General features: G+C 42.0%; 1 protein-coding gene across 1 annotated transcript in view; it reads left to right on the top strand.

Moving 5' to 3' along the window:
- Positions 1 to 17,817, top strand: part of THSD7B (thrombospondin type 1 domain containing 7B) — a 273,031-nt gene that overhangs the window by 178,268 nt on the left and 76,946 nt on the right. The window contains exon 14 of the mRNA XM_075710897.1: positions 10,664 to 10,842. Within this exon, the coding sequence (XP_075567012.1) occupies positions 10,664 to 10,842 (179 nt within the window). The remainder of the gene's footprint in view (positions 1 to 10,663; positions 10,843 to 17,817) is intronic.

The raw sequence follows: 17,817 nt of genomic DNA, 5'->3' as shown, positions 1-17,817 counted from the left end.
TGACTACAGAATTTTTACATTTTGCTGTCATAACAGTGCTCAAAGTACATTGATTTATTCCCTGTCTTTCCCTTACCTTTTTTCCAAAATCTATTCATCATAAGAAAATTTGGCCACAGTTCTTCCTTCCTGGATGTTAAAAGACTTATCAAATGAAATTAGATCACAAGACAACTGTTCAGACATTGCTATTCTCCATGTTTTTCTGGCAACAGAATCAAAGGTAAACAGCCATCAAAGCAGTTATTTCTGAATGGGTCAAACTGGCTATCAAAGAAGCTTATTTAGAGCAAGGTAAGACTTCCCCTGAGGCGTTAGTACGTAGAACTGCACATTCTTCTAGATCTTTATCTTCTTACAGAAAGCAAGCATGCATCTTATGAGGAAATATTTAGAGGATTAGCTATTTGAGCAGCATCCTCTGTAGGTGCTGCATTTAGTCATAGTGATATCTGCTGTTACTCCTTGGCTATAAATATAAATCTTTATAGCGTGTCTTTTTGCCCAAATTTCTTTTATGCTTCTTGCTGCATTCCATAAAATGGCCCTTTTGAAGAGGCAGCAGTATGAGACTATGCGAAGGAATGATTTTTTACTAAACTCAAACAGGCTTTCTTGTGTTTGACGACCACCATCAGCTTCCACTTGCTGGACCACCTCTGCCCACCCTTGCTCATGTCCATGCCTTTTGTTTCTATTAGGCTCAGTCAATTTTTCTCTGTTTTCGACAGGTTGATTAAAGCTCTTGATGAGAGTTGGGAACATTTTTAGTGCAGAAATAGTAACGTGGTGTAGAGATAGTCTATTGGAGGTTTAGGAGAGCTTTAATGCACTGGGCGATCTACTGCCCTGATTTCTGCAGTAGGCTGCAGTAAGAGTATCTCTTTGAAATGCGGCCCATCTCTTCGGCCTTAATAACGCATTTGTCACAAATACAGCCTGTTATGAAGCAAGGCTCTGATAAAATGTTACCATACAAAGATAGATTTAGAATTAACATTTTTCTCTCCCTATGTGTCATTCCATTTAATATGTTATATTGGAAGTATGACGAAATACCATTTTAGCCCAATTCTCATGAATTAGGTCCTCTGGTGTTAAGACCTCAAGGCTTTTCCTGCTCATGGAGAATTTCATCATCCCTTTGAGACCTGCGTAGCTGTACTGGGAAGTGACATGTACTGGTGGTAGTTCACAGGATTCCTCTTGTGTCTTATATGGGTTTTTTTGATGTTTTGTAGCCTGATTGCCTTTTATACAGCTCTGATGAACAGGATTTTCAGGCAAATAAATGGATGACAAATCATTTTTAAGTGGAAAGTCACAGTTTCATATCTTTGCTGCTGGTGGGGAGCCCTGTGGCAGCTGGACATAGTAGGCGTTTTAGTGGATTTCAGTGAGAGTTAAAGGGTTTCACATCTGACATATTCTGAAGATCTTCAGAAGCAACATCATGTGTTTCTGCTTGTATGGAACAAGAGTCCTACAAAAATAAGAATTCCAGTTTTGGCACATAGGCCAGTGTCTGAATAAAATGAGCTGACTGCCTGAGCAGCAATGAGTTTGCTGGAGCACTGCATACAGTGATAAAATTAGCATGACGGGCGGAGATGGGCACGTGGTGGATATCTTTTAAGGTGCTTGATGTAGTCTGCTTGATCAAAGAGTTTAGGAGACCAACTCAGGAACATAGCAACAGCTGAATTTCGAAGATTTGGGGAAATGAGCCTGACTTAGGAAACATGGATAAAATTAAATTTCAGCTCGGTCTGCTCTAAGGATTGTCATAATGATACTGATGAGTAGCTGAGAATTTGTCCTACCTTAGTGTGTTCCTGGGTCTGAGATATACTTTGAAATCTCTCTGTCCTCCACGTTTTGCAGATGAGGATGGTGTAAATTAAATCACCTAGAGCTTGGTTTGCAAAACTTCTAATATTGCTCACTACTGACAGATTCCCTCTGTGAAATCTTGGATCTCATTTGCATTTGGTAACATGGAGGAGTGACCATTAAAAATCGTATTATTCAACAAGATTGCATTGCTTTCTGCTTCTGTCTGAATTCATTGAAGTCCCCCAGCAGAGGAGATTGAACTACGCAACCAGAGTGCTCAAAGTCATGCTGCAAAATTGAAACAAAGGTCTATCAGGAATTCAGTACATCAGTACTCTGTGCTGGGGCCTGCTAACGTCACAAAAATGTCCTAGTTCCATCTCAAGGTTTTCCATCATCTAAATGAGTTGCGCTGCTCTCCCCGTGCCTAAGCTGTGGAGAACCAGGACTGCTCCCTTTCTTAAAATCCTCTCTTTCCAGCAGATGTTTTTTACAGTATGTCTTTATTTAAGAAGGTCAGATGCCTTTGTATGCCTGCCTGTGTATCAAGGTGACCTCAAATAGCAGGAGCAAAACTCTGTATCCCAGCAGGCTGGACCTTGCGGCAGCTCCCTGGCGTTCGGAAAAGCGCTCACAGATCTTCCCGAAGTCGGTAATGGTTAGTGGCATCTTTAAAACAGCACCGGTATAATTAAAGCGTTTAGTTAGGTTTCTCATTTAGCATCGGTGAGACGAGAAGGAATTGAGGCAGTGTATTGATTTAAACGTATTGATCTGCGGGGGTCACTGTGTCACTGCCTCCCGTGACGGCGGGGAGGGAGGCTGCGGAGGTCGCTGCGGGCTCAGAAGCTTCTCCCTGCCTTTTCAGTGCCTGTGTGCCCGGCTCTTCAACAGAGGCCCTTGCACTTGGTAATACCTCTCGAGTTCGCAAATTAAAGTACTAGGAATGTACATTCAGAAAATGAATGTAACATTCAGAAGAGGGCAACAAGGCTGGTGCAGGGTCTGGAGCACAGGCCGTATGAGGAGCGGCTGAGGGAACTGGGGTTGTTTCATCTGGAGAAGAGGAGGCTGAGGGGAGACCTTATCGCTCTCTACAACTACCTGACAGGACGGTGTAGTGAGGTGGGTGTTGGTCTCTTCTCCCAAGTAGTTAGCGATAGGACGAGAGGAAATGGGCTCAAGCTGCACCAGGGGAGGTTTACGTTGGAAATTAGGAAAAATTTCTTTACGGAAAGGGTGGTCAAGCATTGGAACAGGCTGCCCAGAGAGGTGGTGGAGTCACCATCCCTGGAAGTGTTCAAAAAACGGGTAGACGTGGCACTTGGGGACATGGTTTAGTCTAGTCTACCCTTGATTGGTTTAGTGTGGACTTGGTAGTGTAGGTTGATGGTTGGACTGGATGATCTTAAAGGGCTTTTCCAACCTAAACGATTCTATGATTCTATGATTCTATTTAAAGAGAAAAAAAAAGGTTTTTTTCCTGTTGTTATGAGCCTTCTCGATAATACTGATTGCACATGGATCTAACTGCTTTGTGTTCCTTTCTTCTGCAGAGTCATCTGGTGGTTTATTTTGTCTGAAATAAGAGCAGTATTACAATGCACAATACTTGCTAACTATCAGGATACAAGGAAATGCATCAGCGTTTCCCGTCCTGTACAATGGAAACCCTCGCGTTGTTGTCTGAGGGCAGTTGTCTAAATGAGGCTTGTCTGTGCCTCGGGGTCGCAGCTTGGCAGCTGAAATGGGGTGGCATATTGTGTTGACAGTGCCTAACGTCGTATCTTCAGAAACCGGCAGAAAGATGCTGTCCATGGAGGGCCCCAAACTCTGAAATTGAGTTTCTTAGTGTGCTCCAGCAGAGCCTGAAACCATTGACCTTCAGGCCGTATATGATTTACTGATGGGGGCAGATATTTTTCGTGACATTTGGCAGCAGTTTTCTCCCAGTGATGGGCCCTTGGCTCTGGAAGATGCTTCCCGCTTTCTCCAGATTGCCCAAGTCTATATTGATCTTCAGAGCACTCTGCAGTGTACATCTGTTTTCAGAGCTCCTGTGCAGTTGGGCCTCTGAGAGAAATCAGATGTAGGAGAAAGGGGAATTTGACAGTCTGTGGACAATTTAATTTTGTCTTGGTGATGTATTTTGGAATTGTGTTCAGCCATTTAAAAAAAGCCTTTTTTTATTATATAAGTCTCATTATAATAATCATAAAAAATAAACACAGTCTCAGGTTTGTTTTAAAAATCTGCTTTTCCTATGAATTGGGTAGCCTGAAGAACATATATGCTAAACAATTCATAATAAAGTACAGTGGGATGAGTTTCTTTCCTGATATACAGAGGATGAGGACACTGACAAGGAAAAAAGAAGCTACTCAGTTTCGTTTCGACAAAGCAGATGATTTTCCCAGTGGCAGGGGGATGAGCAAACCATATAGAAAAACACAGCTGAGCTACTACCCTAACTGCTATTGATCCCAGTGGGTGATTTTTTACTACTTTTTTTTTTTTTTTTTCATTCGAGTAAGGACTTTCTTAAGACGTCAGGGCTCCCAAGCAGCTGGCCCAGCCCTTCACTGCAGGGGAGCACCCCCAGGAGGAGGGGGAATCATTCCCACAGCTGGTTTTGGAGCCCAGACAGGTTTGTGCAGTGGATTTCTGCCTGTTTGCGTCGGAAGTTCCCTGTGAGATGAATGTACATTGTGAAGTCCTGTTTATTTGTGCTCAGAAGGCAGTGGGCAAGTCTGTCTTCTCTGGAAGAGTTCTCAACTGTTCTACAATCTGTTACAAGGAATGTGCTAATTCATGGCGATTTCCTTATGTAGTTAAAAGATTAAGTATAGCAACTATTGCGGTTTGTGTAACTCAAAGTGTAAGCTTGCAAGTTCTTTAAGGAAGAAAACTGTAATGCAAAATCAAAAGAAATTAGGAATCATGATGCAAAGTCAGCATCAACCCAACTGCCTTGTCAGGATTTATAGAGACTGTGAAATTGAGCAATAAATCCAACCTTTGCATGAATTTCAATAACAATAATGTTGAGTTAAACTTACCAGCATTTTTTTACAGGTCCTCTCTGGTCTATTTAGAATCTATAATCAGTCTGCTAGGAGATAACAAGAGCATGTGCCTCTTGAGAAGAGCAAGTGGGAATGAATTAGCTAAGGGGGTCCATTATTTGAGCTTTGCAAAATATTTGATGTCAAGGTTATTTTTGCTGGGTTTTTTGGTTGTGCATTTACTAAATGTATTCATTAGATTATCTCTTAAATTTCCCAGCTCGCAAACTAATAATACATAAAATATCTCAAATCCTTGCATATTAGAAAAGAAAGATTAAGCATTTGTTCCGTGGAAATATTACATCCTTTCCAGATGCAACTGAAGTTGTTAGCAACTTCAAGACTCCCAGACTTATTCTGCTCAGTTTCCTTCAGTTAATAATGTTCTTCCGTGAAGCAGGATTTGGATGTTTGGACCTGTATTGCTTAGGACGAGGTGCTCCCCTTGTAGCTCACAAGCTTCTGGAGCCTTCAGTCACGCTACGCAGCCCAGCGGCTGCCTTACCCGCGGCACGGTGGGAAAGCCCCGACTGTAGGGCTGTGATCAGCTGGTAGGGTTAGTCTCTTAACTGCAGTCTGTGCTTGATGCTGAGTTTTAACCCCAGTTAAAACATGAGGTTTGCTTTGTAGGAGATCCCGAAGCTTTAGCTGAGCAGAATCTGGCCCACCGAGTGCCATGGTCCACCAGGTCTCCCTTTAAAGTCTTTAGCTGTTAGACTTTTAGCACCACATGGATTTACTGGTGTTACTCTACACACTTCACAGTCAGTAACCAAATGAATGTAAATATTAATTGCAAAATGAATCAATTTTTTTTTTCCTCTACCTTTGGTCTGTGTAATTAGAAACATTTCTTCTGTGTCACTGTCCACCCTGCTGCTGCCTTATTTGTTAAAGGGTGATCTCTTTTATCCTGTAGACTCCAAGGGAAATTACTGGTGCTATTACCAGTGGCAGTTGCAGTGATGCACAGAATTGTCCCTCTCGTAGTAATGACCTTGAGTTTTATGAAGCACCTCAAGGTTTACTAACAAGGGTAGAACCGCTAGAAGTTTGTTAATTGAAATGATGAAATATGGTAGAGGGGATACAAATGAGTTTAAAGCCAATTCAATTAGAAGTGCATCTGTTTCCAAAGCTGCTGGAGAAATGTTGTTTATTTTCAAATCACTTTTAAGTCAGCCTCTTTGAATCCCGTTGGCATTGTTGTTTAACTCTGTGTGCAGACCTTACACCCGCAGCAAATTTATCATTTGGAAGTGCAACAATCAGGTGGATGCCAGTGACCTACGTTAGCTTGTAAACCTACTAATTGCCTGCTTCTCCCACCACGATCTGTTTGTGAATATAGAGGGGGACACGGAAGGACACTGCGGGCTGTGCCTGGTGTGATAAGTATGGCGTCTTGTGTAGGTGGAAAAGAAATTGTGCTACCGCAAACCCCCCCGGCCCGGCGCTGCAGTGCAGTCCACAGCCTCTTCGTGCTTCTGTGCCGCTGACACCCACCAGCCCATCATCCAGCTGCCTCCTATTGCCTGGGCTCTTCTGGGTTGCACAGCCAAAATGAGACAATAAACAGTTTTTACACCATGTATTTGAGCTTTAACCTCCAACACCCACCAGACCATCGTCCTCGCTTTATTCATCTACCTGCTACTGCTTTGTCTCTTGGGCTGCACTGAGAAATGAGACGAGTAATGGTTGCTACATCGTGTGTTTGAGCCTTCCCGGTACATCCTGTGTAATCTGTGGGTGCTTTGTTTATTATAGACACTCTAGGGAAGAGACTCCATTTGTGGCTTGTAGAGCAACAAGCACATTGTTCTTAATGAATAAATAATAGTAAAATGAGCTGTGCAGCCTAGGTAAATGCATTTGTTCATCCCATTACGTTGGCAGTGTCTCAGTAGTAAAACAATAGCACTTAAACATAGAAAAGGCTTATTTGATCATCCAGCTCAATTTTTCCTGCCAATTCAGAACCATTCCCAGAAGTATGTTTCAAAGTGCCTACTTCAATATCCCATGCACTGGTGTTTCTGTCACTACCTCCTGCAACATCTGTGTGCGCAGCTCTAGCTCTGTGGCCTTCAGGAGCCTGCTGTTGGTTCAGGTAGGACAGAGGCTCTCATCTGTGCTTCTAAATTAAATGAGCTTTATTTTAACAGTATTTGATATTTTGAGGAATAAAAAAAAAAAGAGGTTAAAGGAAACTTCAAGAAATAATATAGGAACACATGGAAAGCAGGCTGAGCAGAACTGGGGAGAAGAGGACATATTTTTCCATAGAAGGTCTTGGAAACTCAAGAAATTTTTGGTACCAGGTTCTGCAGAGGAGAGAAAAACAGAGGTTGTGATGGATGAGTGAGATGTTTAAGGGTGACACTGACAAAACCAGCTGCATAAACTCAATCTTCAGTTAGTCTTCCCAAGCTGAGCGACAATAACTCAGAAATGTGTTTATGCTGTTTCCTTTATTCATATGCTGTTATGCTAAGAAGTATTTCTCTGGATAATAGCCTGAATGTGGAATTCTTTATTAATAGATTCTTTTAATAGCATATCTCCCTTATTTTTTTTGTTTGTTTGTTTTGTATTATGCACCATGCCAATGCTACAAGTTTTCTAGGAATGCTAATACTAGGATTATTGTGGTATCCCAACTGAAGTCTTTTCAACCCCCTGACAATGGCAAGCCATTGCTTGGCTCCTACAGAGGAAAAACAAACATCCTACTCCCATAGGCAATGGGTGAGCTGAGTACCGCATTATTTACTAGTTTCTCATAAAAAGATAGCCATAAAGGCATCCTCTGTCGTAGCAGAGAGGATATATCATGTAAAGATTTTTGGAGGAAAATTTTTGTTGAATGAGATCTTTGATCCATGGGTGTCTCGGTGTAGAATTAACCTCAAGTGATTGATAGGAGAAATAATGGCAGCCTGTGAGAAGAGCTTGAAAGAAAGTTATGTTCCCATTTTGATTCTGTAGCACTGTTCAATATGGAGAATTGGCTTCCTCTGGGCAGTATAGTAATTTAATGCTCTAGTAGCTGGCCATTATTTGTTTATACTTAATGTAATTTAGAAATATGGGTGAGGAAACTCAAAAAGTAATGAGCTGGCCTCTTAGCAACAGGATGTCTTTAGAAATTCTGTGGTTCAGTGGATCCCCACAGCACTTCTCTGGGATGAAACAGAGTAGGTTTCTTTAGTTTTGTTTATTATAACTTTTCCTTCCTCTTCCTTATATTTCTTTTTTGTATTATACTTCTTTTTTTGTCTTATATTTCTTTTTATTAGAGAGGTAGGTCTTGAACTGCCAAAAGAGTTAGCCCATTTTGCCTTCACTGATAAGTTGATAACCCCTCTGTCTAATCCTACTTTGAAACAAGGCACTTTCTTTGTTTCTGTTGAGAGTTAATTACCGAGGCTGTCACACAGCCCAAGGAAAAATGCTATTTCATATAATGGTGGAACAGAACTCTTTGGAGAACTGCCTAAGAAATGCTTCTCAAATCTATCAGGAGAAAATTTCTTTTACTTATCATAATGTATTATAAATTGCTTTGAGTGGCAGCCTGAGCAGGTAGAATAGAATACTAGTGGGATATTTGGGAGTTTCATTTGGGGGGAAGAAAGTGAGTCTGCTTTGGAAATATTTTTACATGTGTGCATGGGTGTAATCTTAGGTGAGAATACAAAACATGCAAGGTTGAAATATCTCAAACATGCAAACACCACTGTAATGGATTGGATTGGAAATAATTAAGATACCGAATTCCAGTGGCTATGGAGCTGCAAATGAAAAGGCAACACAGCACAAGAAAAGAGGTAGAGTAAACCAGAGCACACCGTATGGGGACAGCTCTGCAGCTTTAGGGAAGCATTACAGCATGAGTTAGTGGGGAGAAATTATTGCAGCTGTCAGGCTATGGGGTGGCCACCGTAAAGGAAGAGGGAACAGTACCATCATGAAGGAAAAAGAGAGAAGAAATAGAGCATCACTGAACTGAAGGAGGGAACTATTGTTGTTTCTAGCATTTTTTAAGGCACTGTTTGCAAAAACATCAGTATTTCTTGTACTTCTAGAAGGAGGATATTGTCCGGTGGGTGATGCCTAAATCAGTCTGAAACCTTCCTTGGTATTGACTTCAACGTGAAGACCGGGGGGAGGCAGCGTATTGCTGCTGTGGGTCGATGCCCAGGATGTAATGCAGTCCTGGTTTGGAGTCAGCAGCAGTTTCAGACACGGCAGAGCCTGTAAATCCAGCTCCAGGCCAGAATAATCTCCGTGCCTCACCCTCGTTGTTTCCCAGTTGTTTGGGGCTGTTGTCTGGGGGTTTTGGGAAGCTGCTTCTGGGTTTTTGGAGGTTCCCCCCCCCCCCCGCCTCTGCTGCAATGACTGTCACCTTGATAGAGAGTGGAGAAACCCTTCTTAAAAGAGTAATTGAAAGAGCTAATTTGGTATTCTGTAGGTAAGGAATATAGGGGGAGTGTTAGTGCAATGAAAACCAAACAAAAGGGCATAAAAATGAGAAACATCAGAAATACAGTAGGGTTGAAATTCAGTTATTTCCATGACCATCATTGTCAGAGCTGTCAGAGGGCTGAAGCCGGCTGTAATAAAGGCTGATCTTAGCAGCTACTGACTTTCATGGTCTAACATGAAATCTCTTTTTTGCTTAAATTAAAATAGTACATACAGACATGACAAGCAGGTAATAGAAACTCGAGGAGAATGAATGCAGCACAGTAAGCAGGAAGATACAGGAGCTATTTCACACTGCCAGCCCGAGACTGGTGCCAGTAATTCCCCGGAGAACCCAAGGGTTTGGCCACCCTCCACTGCCTTTCTGCACGCCAGGAGCTCCACGGCCAGTGCTGGGCTCTACAAAATCTCTCTTTCCACAGTCCAGCTCCTAAACCAGCTATGGGGCTGTGCCTGTATGGAGGAACCTTGGTTTTTTCCCTGAGAAACTCTGTTGGGTTTTAAGTGAGCATTTAATTGGTCCTGCAGATGTCTGGTATTCTGGTTTTAAGAGGTAATGATCTTGGGAGGACTCTTATGTCAAGCCAGGTTAAGGTGAAAGCAAAGCTTTAAAATGCCATTTACGAAACCCAGAATAGGCAAAACATTTGGAAAGATGTATAAAGAGAACCACCAGAAAGAAGTGGGAAGCAGGTTTCATCTGCTTCTCCCAAGAGCAAATCCCAAGACCGAATCCCGCGCCGCTGCAGCTGGCAGGCTGCAGGCACCTTGTGGGAGCTGCCAAGAGCACAGCTCTGGGTGCCTCCACCGTCCTCTGCTTCTGTCTGCTGGGAGGAGAGCCTCCCGCTCCCTGCCTCTGCCAGCTCTGGAGGTGGCTAGCATAATACTAAAGGAGTACAGAACTGGCTGTACACTTGGTTCTCCAGAATTTATTATGGCCACAATCTCATAGGGAAGATAATCACCACCTCTTGGTGACCACCAGCTTCACAACAGATACTTCTGCCAGTGTGTGTCCTTTGCATCAGTCACTTTTATCGCGGCCTTCCTCATGATCATTGGACTGAACCAAGTAGAAATTAGTTTTAGTCACTGCTGTTCTTTACAAATAATATCATAATCTCGCATCGGGAAGACGTCAGTCTGCCAAATGTCTTCTCTTTAAAAAGTTCTCATTTTGTGTTGATTACATGGATTGCAGTGAGACATCAGAGGATCGGAGTTCATTAGTTGCGGTGATTAAAACCTTTCTTAAATTTTTGGTTTAGGTTACATTGAAGAATCTTGCACGGTCCCTTGCCCGTTTGATTGCAAATTAAGCGATTGGTCCAGTTGGTCCCCTTGCAGCTCTTCTTGTGGACCGGGGGTGAAAGTCCGATCCAAGTGGCTTAAGGAGAAGCCTTATAATGGAGGTCGTCCCTGCCCAAAGCTGGATGTCAAGAATCAGGTGAGCAGCGTTAAATAGCCAATAGAAATCTCTCTGTGCTTGCTGTATTTTTAACTGTGATCAAAAGGTACTGTGCTGGTGAAGAAATTAAAAATGGGAGTTATCTCTAGGACCCCACCTTGTGCCAGATTTTATAGGCAATCCTCAAACTTCCTGAGGATTGAGGGGGGAGATGCTCATGTAACAGCAGAATTTGACCTGAAACACAATATTTCTTATATGAAGAAATTTTTATCTCCCAGAGCACAGGAAGCCATGGGTGAATAGTCCCACCTGGACAGCGTATAAGCATCACAGAGCTCAGGTGTCATGGATATTTTAAGTGTCTTTAATTCTCTCTGAGACTATGGTTGCTGCAAAAACATTCATTAAATATATATTGCTATTTTTAGCAACATTTCCCTTCAACACAACACAAGTTCCCTTAAACAGTAATCTCTATATTCAATATTGAAGTATCCCATCAGAGGAAAGTAATCTCCAAATTGCTACTCTTTAGAAAAGATCAGCATCTATTTGAATTTTGTTTAATGCTGTATGCATTTCTGCAAAACTGATAGTGATTTCCTACATTTGCTAATTAATTCTCAACACTAATTAGCACTGATGAAGTACTGTTAAGTTTTGCCTTAGATTCAACTATGAAAATTAGTAGGACAGAAACAGTCATGCTGAAGGGCTTCATATATATGTTGTGAATATATACATATAAAAATAAGTTGCATAGTATATGTAGAAGGACTTTAATAGTATTCATACAGAGATTTATTTGTGTAGTGGCTTGGAGGTGCTAGAGCTGGTGGATCCAGTTTTCCTGTGCAACTGTTGCTGCAGCAGTCATGTCCCGGGATGCAGCACCACTTCTAACACCTGATTCTGAACTTGCCTCATTTTTGTCAGTTTATTTTTTTCCTGTAAGAAACTTGGTAAATACTCCCCCCCCCCCCCGCCTTTTTTCCTTATTACTGTTTGAAATTCATAGGCACTAGCCTAACAGAAGCAGCAGGGGCTACCAAAATATAAAACTGCAATGAAGTATATGTTGTCCATACCTCAGTGCTTTTCTTAATAGATCAGACAGATCACCAAAGAGGCAAAATGAAATCCCACAGTAAGTTGTGTGGTAACAATAAGCTCCTTTGTAATGAAAAGATACTGGGATTTGTTACCCATAGACACAGCAGACTACTTCCATTAAAACTAAACTTACTGCTATAAAGTGTTGCCTATTCCCACACACATTAGATTTGCTAATTTCAAAAGCCTTTCAGAAGAAATTAAAAGAAAGAAATTGTTTAAACTTGGAAATTACATCTCTGTAAGGTTTATCGGTGCGCAGCGCTTGCAAAGTGCCACGTCTGGTATTAATATAAATGTGGTCGGTGCTTTTGGCCTCTTTACTGGGAACACGTCTTGATCTAAAACCCATTGAATTCATTAGAGGGCTTCCTCTTGCGGGCTCTAGCAGGGACACCTTAGAATTGCATTAAGGTCTGGTTTTTTTTAGGTATGGTGGATTGTTTGTTTGTTTGTTTTAGGGTTGGGTTTCTTCTGGATAGAGGCGGAAGCTATTTCTAGCTGGTTTAGCACACCAATGGATTACCTTTTTCCAATTTCAGTTTATGGGGTTGGATCAGGTCCTATATATTTTGGAGCTTTGAGGGTAAGAAGAAATTGTGCTAATAAGGAAAGTGTGTGTGTGTGTATATAAATGTATATATATGTGCACTTATACACATATTGAGTGTGTGTTTCTATTCATTGCCTCCCCAAATGCTTCTCAATTCTTTGTGCCGTTTGGAAGGAGTTTTGCTCTGCACCCACTGGACTCTGACTTCCAGCACAGATTTAGACACGCTGAGGTCCTTAGGCATGTTACAGCATGCACAAGTTGCCTACCCAGATGGTAAACTAAATTAGCTGATTGCGCTGCTGCTTAGCTAAGCTGGACATATCATTAATCCGCTGCAAGGCAGATTGTCTTCTCTTTTCTCTGGACTGGGTGGTGTTAAAATCCTAGAGCAAAGCTTTGTAGATTCTTTATATATAAATTTGTGATATCCTAATTATTTTTATATGATCTGGGTTAAATACCTGCAGTAACATGCTTGCTTTTGTTTGATATCAGACATGAGAAAGCTAAATCACCTTGGTGCTGAGATTTGCTTTATCTCCCGCTGGCTACTGTGTTATATTGTGTTTTATGCAGTTGATAAAGACATTGGATAACTTAGAACCAATAATAAACTCCTCTAGGTGCCAGCAGATTTCCCTTATTATTTCCTCCAGTATTTTTGGTCATTCTTTTTTTAATTATTGCTTCTGAGCTTGGGTCTTGTTACTGCTTAATCAATTACTTTGGAGAACCCTCCATTTTCCAGTGTCTTATAATTAAAGCCCTCAGTCCGTTTGTGTCTTTTTCTCATTAAGCCAAATAATCTTTTCACCCTCTTCTTGTGAAGGATGTTTTCTGGGCTTCTTGGCAGACCCCTGTATGTCTCTTTTTTCAGTGCCTTTCCAATATTTGACATAAATTTAACTACAGGGAGCATTACTTAAAACACTAGTTGTGCAATTTTCTCTTACCATTTCCCACCATGTCCGGGGCTCTGCCAATACAGATACTTTAGCAAAGCTTTGCAGAGGCGCAATTTGCACGATGAAAACAATTTATTTGAAAAATATAAATAATTATTTGAATCACATAAACTGTTTCATAAAAGACTGTCCTCCTAGAATGGGTTCAACCAGTGTAGTGCAGCTTGCTTGTGTATTTAGGGTAGAACTTTTTAGCAGAAGTTTGAATTTTATACAGAGATAATGACATGTCCTATTACTGCATGATATTCTGTGGGTTTTATGCTCTCAAGGCCACAGAGGTTTTGGCTCTTGTGGAATATCTTGAAGGCATTCTTTTGAATGTCTTCATCCCCCCTGCCTGTAGAGCCTCCCAAGCAGTCCATTCCTTTTGCAGTAGATGTGAGAAGTAAACTCAGAGTTAGGAGAATTCATTCAGCTTTTATGTGTGTCTGTCTTCTCATTATAATCGATGGACTAGGTTGAGCCCATCCAGATTTTATTCCAGGTTTTGTTATTTTCTAATAGAAGTGACAAACAGTTTGGGTCGGCTGTGTGCACTTGGTGTTCTGATATAATCATTGAATTTGGTATAGTCACTTCAGCCTTAAACTTCCTCTGTGTTATTGCCCTGTGAAATTAAAAGATGAATTACAATATTTGGGGGAAGAGATGACAGTATTTTAATGCAGGTCCGTGTAATGTGTTGAATTACTTTCGTCTTGTACCTCTAAGTGTTTGAAAATTGTTAAAGAGTTGGCTAACTACATTTTGCTCCATCTCTTAAAGAAAATGGGCATTGCATGTAGAAGCTGTGCCGCTCTTACCTAAGGATATGATTGCTTCTGAACAGCCGATTGGATTATGGGGTCAGCTGGCAGATGTTCTTGGCTGTGCAGTGCATGGTAAAAGAGGTGCAGCATTTCCATTTTTCTATTTCTGCTCTTATTTGAATGTACTTACACAGCATGCAGTTGCTAAGCTATTTAATATGTAGTTCTACATGATGAAAGGTTAAATATGAGTTATGGGGGGGGTTATTGCTTGAATATTCTTTTATAGGTTTTTAGGATTACTACAAGAAAATGCATCTTATTTTAAAGACTCATGAATTCCAAGGATTATCTTTTATTGATTGCTCTAATATATATTCTTGTCAAGATTTTCCCTCCTTCTCCTTCCTCCCCCTCTCTCTCTCTTACCCGGTCCTGCTAAAGGACAAATATCATAGCAGGTAGTTTATTCCCTTTAGATATACCGTTTATATTTAAGCAAAGATTTTTAAAGGATTGCAAGCATTTGTAAAGGCAGGCATACCAGGAAAAATATGTAACGTATTTGAAATTTAAACTTACTGCTTTCTTTAAAATTAACATTTTATTCTTAATGACATTTTCTGCTGTTCACTCTAGAATATGAGAAATATGGACAGCTTGCACATTACAATTGCAAGTACTTTTCCTGAAATTGCATACAAAAGTTTAACGAAAGGGAAAAGGAGGGCAGTGGTGCATTTACAGATCAGATCTCTCAGAAGCAGGTGTGAAGATGTATGAATTTCTGGTAACCTTTTTATAGAAAATGACTGGTTTAGTCCTACTCATGCTTCAGAGAAAACAATTTTTTTTTTTTTTTGAGCAGCAAAAAATGCGTCAAATTTCTTTTCAAAAGTGAAAATCTTACAAAATTATAGGCTTGGAAAACTCACCATTAGAATGTACAAGATTGAATGGGCTTAGAGACTGCTGCTAAGTATAGAAGTCACTCTCTCTCGTGAGGCAAAGCTGGGCTTGGGCTAGAGGTGGAGAGGGCAGTGTGGGGGTGTGATCTTTCCCCTTTTCTAGTCCGGAATGTTAGGAAAGGTCTGTTCAGGAGGGACGTTTTGTTAAGACGTTTCCAGGGCTTTTCATACTTTTAATTCCTCAAGAAAGCCTGCAAAGAAAACCAACACAGTAGTATGCAGACTAAAGTTTGACTTGCTCACATTCAGTAGCTGTTTCTGTAGGCAATTTTTGACTCACATTTGGCAAGCTGAGTTTCCATGATCCAAAAATGCCCTTAGACTGTGTCAGAGGAACTCTGCCTAAGGAAGAGTAACATAGTATGGCTTAGCACGGGACACTGTAATGAAACAAAGTCTGTTTTTATTTAGGTAGGTAACTGCTCTCAGAGCAATAATTTTGTGTATCTTGTTATATTCCTGTCCTTACTTGCTGACACAAAATATTTGCAACCTCTTTCATTTATCTTTGCCTCCTATCTCACTCTGCATTATTAAAATAGTATTTATTCTCTTCATCTTGAGTGTGTCTGACTAGAAGTTTATTTTCATGCTTTGTTTTGGTGTAATCCTTGGTTGTACTCTTCCTTTGCATAAATGTGTCTTTTGTACATACATACGTATGTCTGTGTGCATTGTATGAAGCGTTTTCAAAACTGTTAGGCTCCTGTGTTAGAAGTTAAGTTTGAACCCAGTGTCTTTCATTGCTATCATTGAATCAGCTCCCATCCAGTCCCTGGATGGCGAGTGGCACTTCCCTTTCAGTATCAGAAATTGGTCTTCAAGAATATCATTAATAATGTATTAGCTATAAATAGCTCCTGCTTAAATAACTTCTTTTATAACATAGATTTCTAATTGTCAGAAAAGCCACTGAACTTTTTCGAAGCACTCAAAATCTTTTCCTCTCATGGATTTCAGCTGCCAGCCAGGAGTTTATTTCTGAGCCCGGTCTCGTGCTGCTGTATCAGTAGCGTCGGCTGTGTAAGATCCCTTCCAGTGGCATGCAAGGACACGGCTGACCTATATTTTCCTCTGGTTCTCTCTATGATTGCTCATTTGCTTCATGTGCAACTTAACTTCTGGAAACAAAATTCCTATCGTTAATCTTGGTTTTACCTTCAGAATGTCTGATTTCCTCCCACTCAGCCTTAAAGGAAGGAATTGATTGGTTTAGAGTAGACTTGGTAGTGTAGGTTAATGGTTGGACTGGATGATCTTAAAGGTCTTTTCCAACCTAAACGATTCTATGATTCTATGAATTACAGCATAGAAAACATTTGTCCTCTGATTCTAGTGCAGTTTTACAGTATCATAAAAATGACAAGTTTTTTTGCCTGCTACACTAATGTGGGAGAAGTTTCAGTGTCAAAAAATAGCAAGAACCTCCTGGTTTCCTTACGCTTTTCTTGCTGTGACTGAAAGTTTTGGTACTAAACAGTAATTTAGTTCATTAAATGAGCAAAAGTAGCAAGCCAAATCTGTGTAGCCTGAGCACTGCCTCATCTTCCCGCAGCAAGTGTCTGGAACACCCACCATGTGGGTGGGTACTGCTTCGCTTCCTAAGGAAAATACAGCCATTTCCCATGTTGTCCGTCAGGATAATAACCCTGTAGTGTCTACTCTACTTCCCAGCATATATTAATTTTGTATTCAGCTTCAACAGCTGTTCACGCTTGATTTTCATTTATCCTGCAGGTTTTCTGTTGAATAAAGAGTTGTATAAACATATTTTTGCAATTGCCACTTGTGGTGGGTTGACCCTGGCCGGACGCCAGGTGCCCACCAAAGCTGCTCTATCACTGCCCTCCTCAGCTGGGCAGGGGAGAGAAAATATAACGAAAGGCTCGTGGGTCGAGATAAGGACAGGGAGATCACTCAGCAGTTACCGTCACGGGCAAAACAGACTCAGCTTGGGGGGAAAAAAAAAATTTTTAATTTATTATTATTACCAGCCAAATCAGAGTAGGATAATGAGAAATAAAAACTAAATCTTAAAACACCTTCCCCCCTGGCTCAACTTCACTCCAGATTTCTCCACCTCCTCCCCTCAAGGGGTGCAGGGGGACGGGGAATGGGGGCTGCGGTCAGTCCATCACACGTCGTTTCTGCCGCTCCTTCCTCCCCAGGGGAGGACTCCTCACACTCCTCCCCTGCTCCAGCGTGGGTCCCTCCCACGGCAGACAGTCCCCATGCACTGCTCCAGCGTGGCTCCTTCCCAGGGGCTGCAGTTCTTCGTGCACTGCTCCAGCGTGGGTCCCTTCCCCGGGGTGCAGCCCCTCAGGAGCAGCCTGCTCCAGCGTGGGTCCCCCGCGGGGTCCCCAGCCCTGCCACCAAACCTGCTCCAGCCTGGGCTCCTCTCCCCACGGGGCCACAGCTCCTGCCAGGAGCCTGCTCCAGCGCGGGCTTCCCCCGGGGTCCCAGCCTCCTTGGGGCACATCCCCTGCTCCGGCGTGGGCTCCTCCCCGGGTGCAGGGGGATCTCTGCTCCCCGGGGGCCTCCATGGGTGCAGGGGCACAGCTGCCTCGCCAGGGGCTGCACCAGGGCTGCAGGGGAATCTCTGCTCCGTGCCTGGAGCACCTCCTGCCCTCCTTCGGCACCCACCCTGGGGGCTGCAG

Source organism: Pelecanus crispus, chromosome 5, assembly GCF_030463565.1.
Source record: "Pelecanus crispus isolate bPelCri1 chromosome 5, bPelCri1.pri, whole genome shotgun sequence".
In the NCBI taxonomy this organism is placed as follows: domain Eukaryota; kingdom Metazoa; phylum Chordata; class Aves; order Pelecaniformes; family Pelecanidae; genus Pelecanus; species Pelecanus crispus.
The sequence above is the reverse complement of the archived record's forward strand: the minus strand, read 5'-3'. Positions and strand labels throughout refer to the sequence as shown.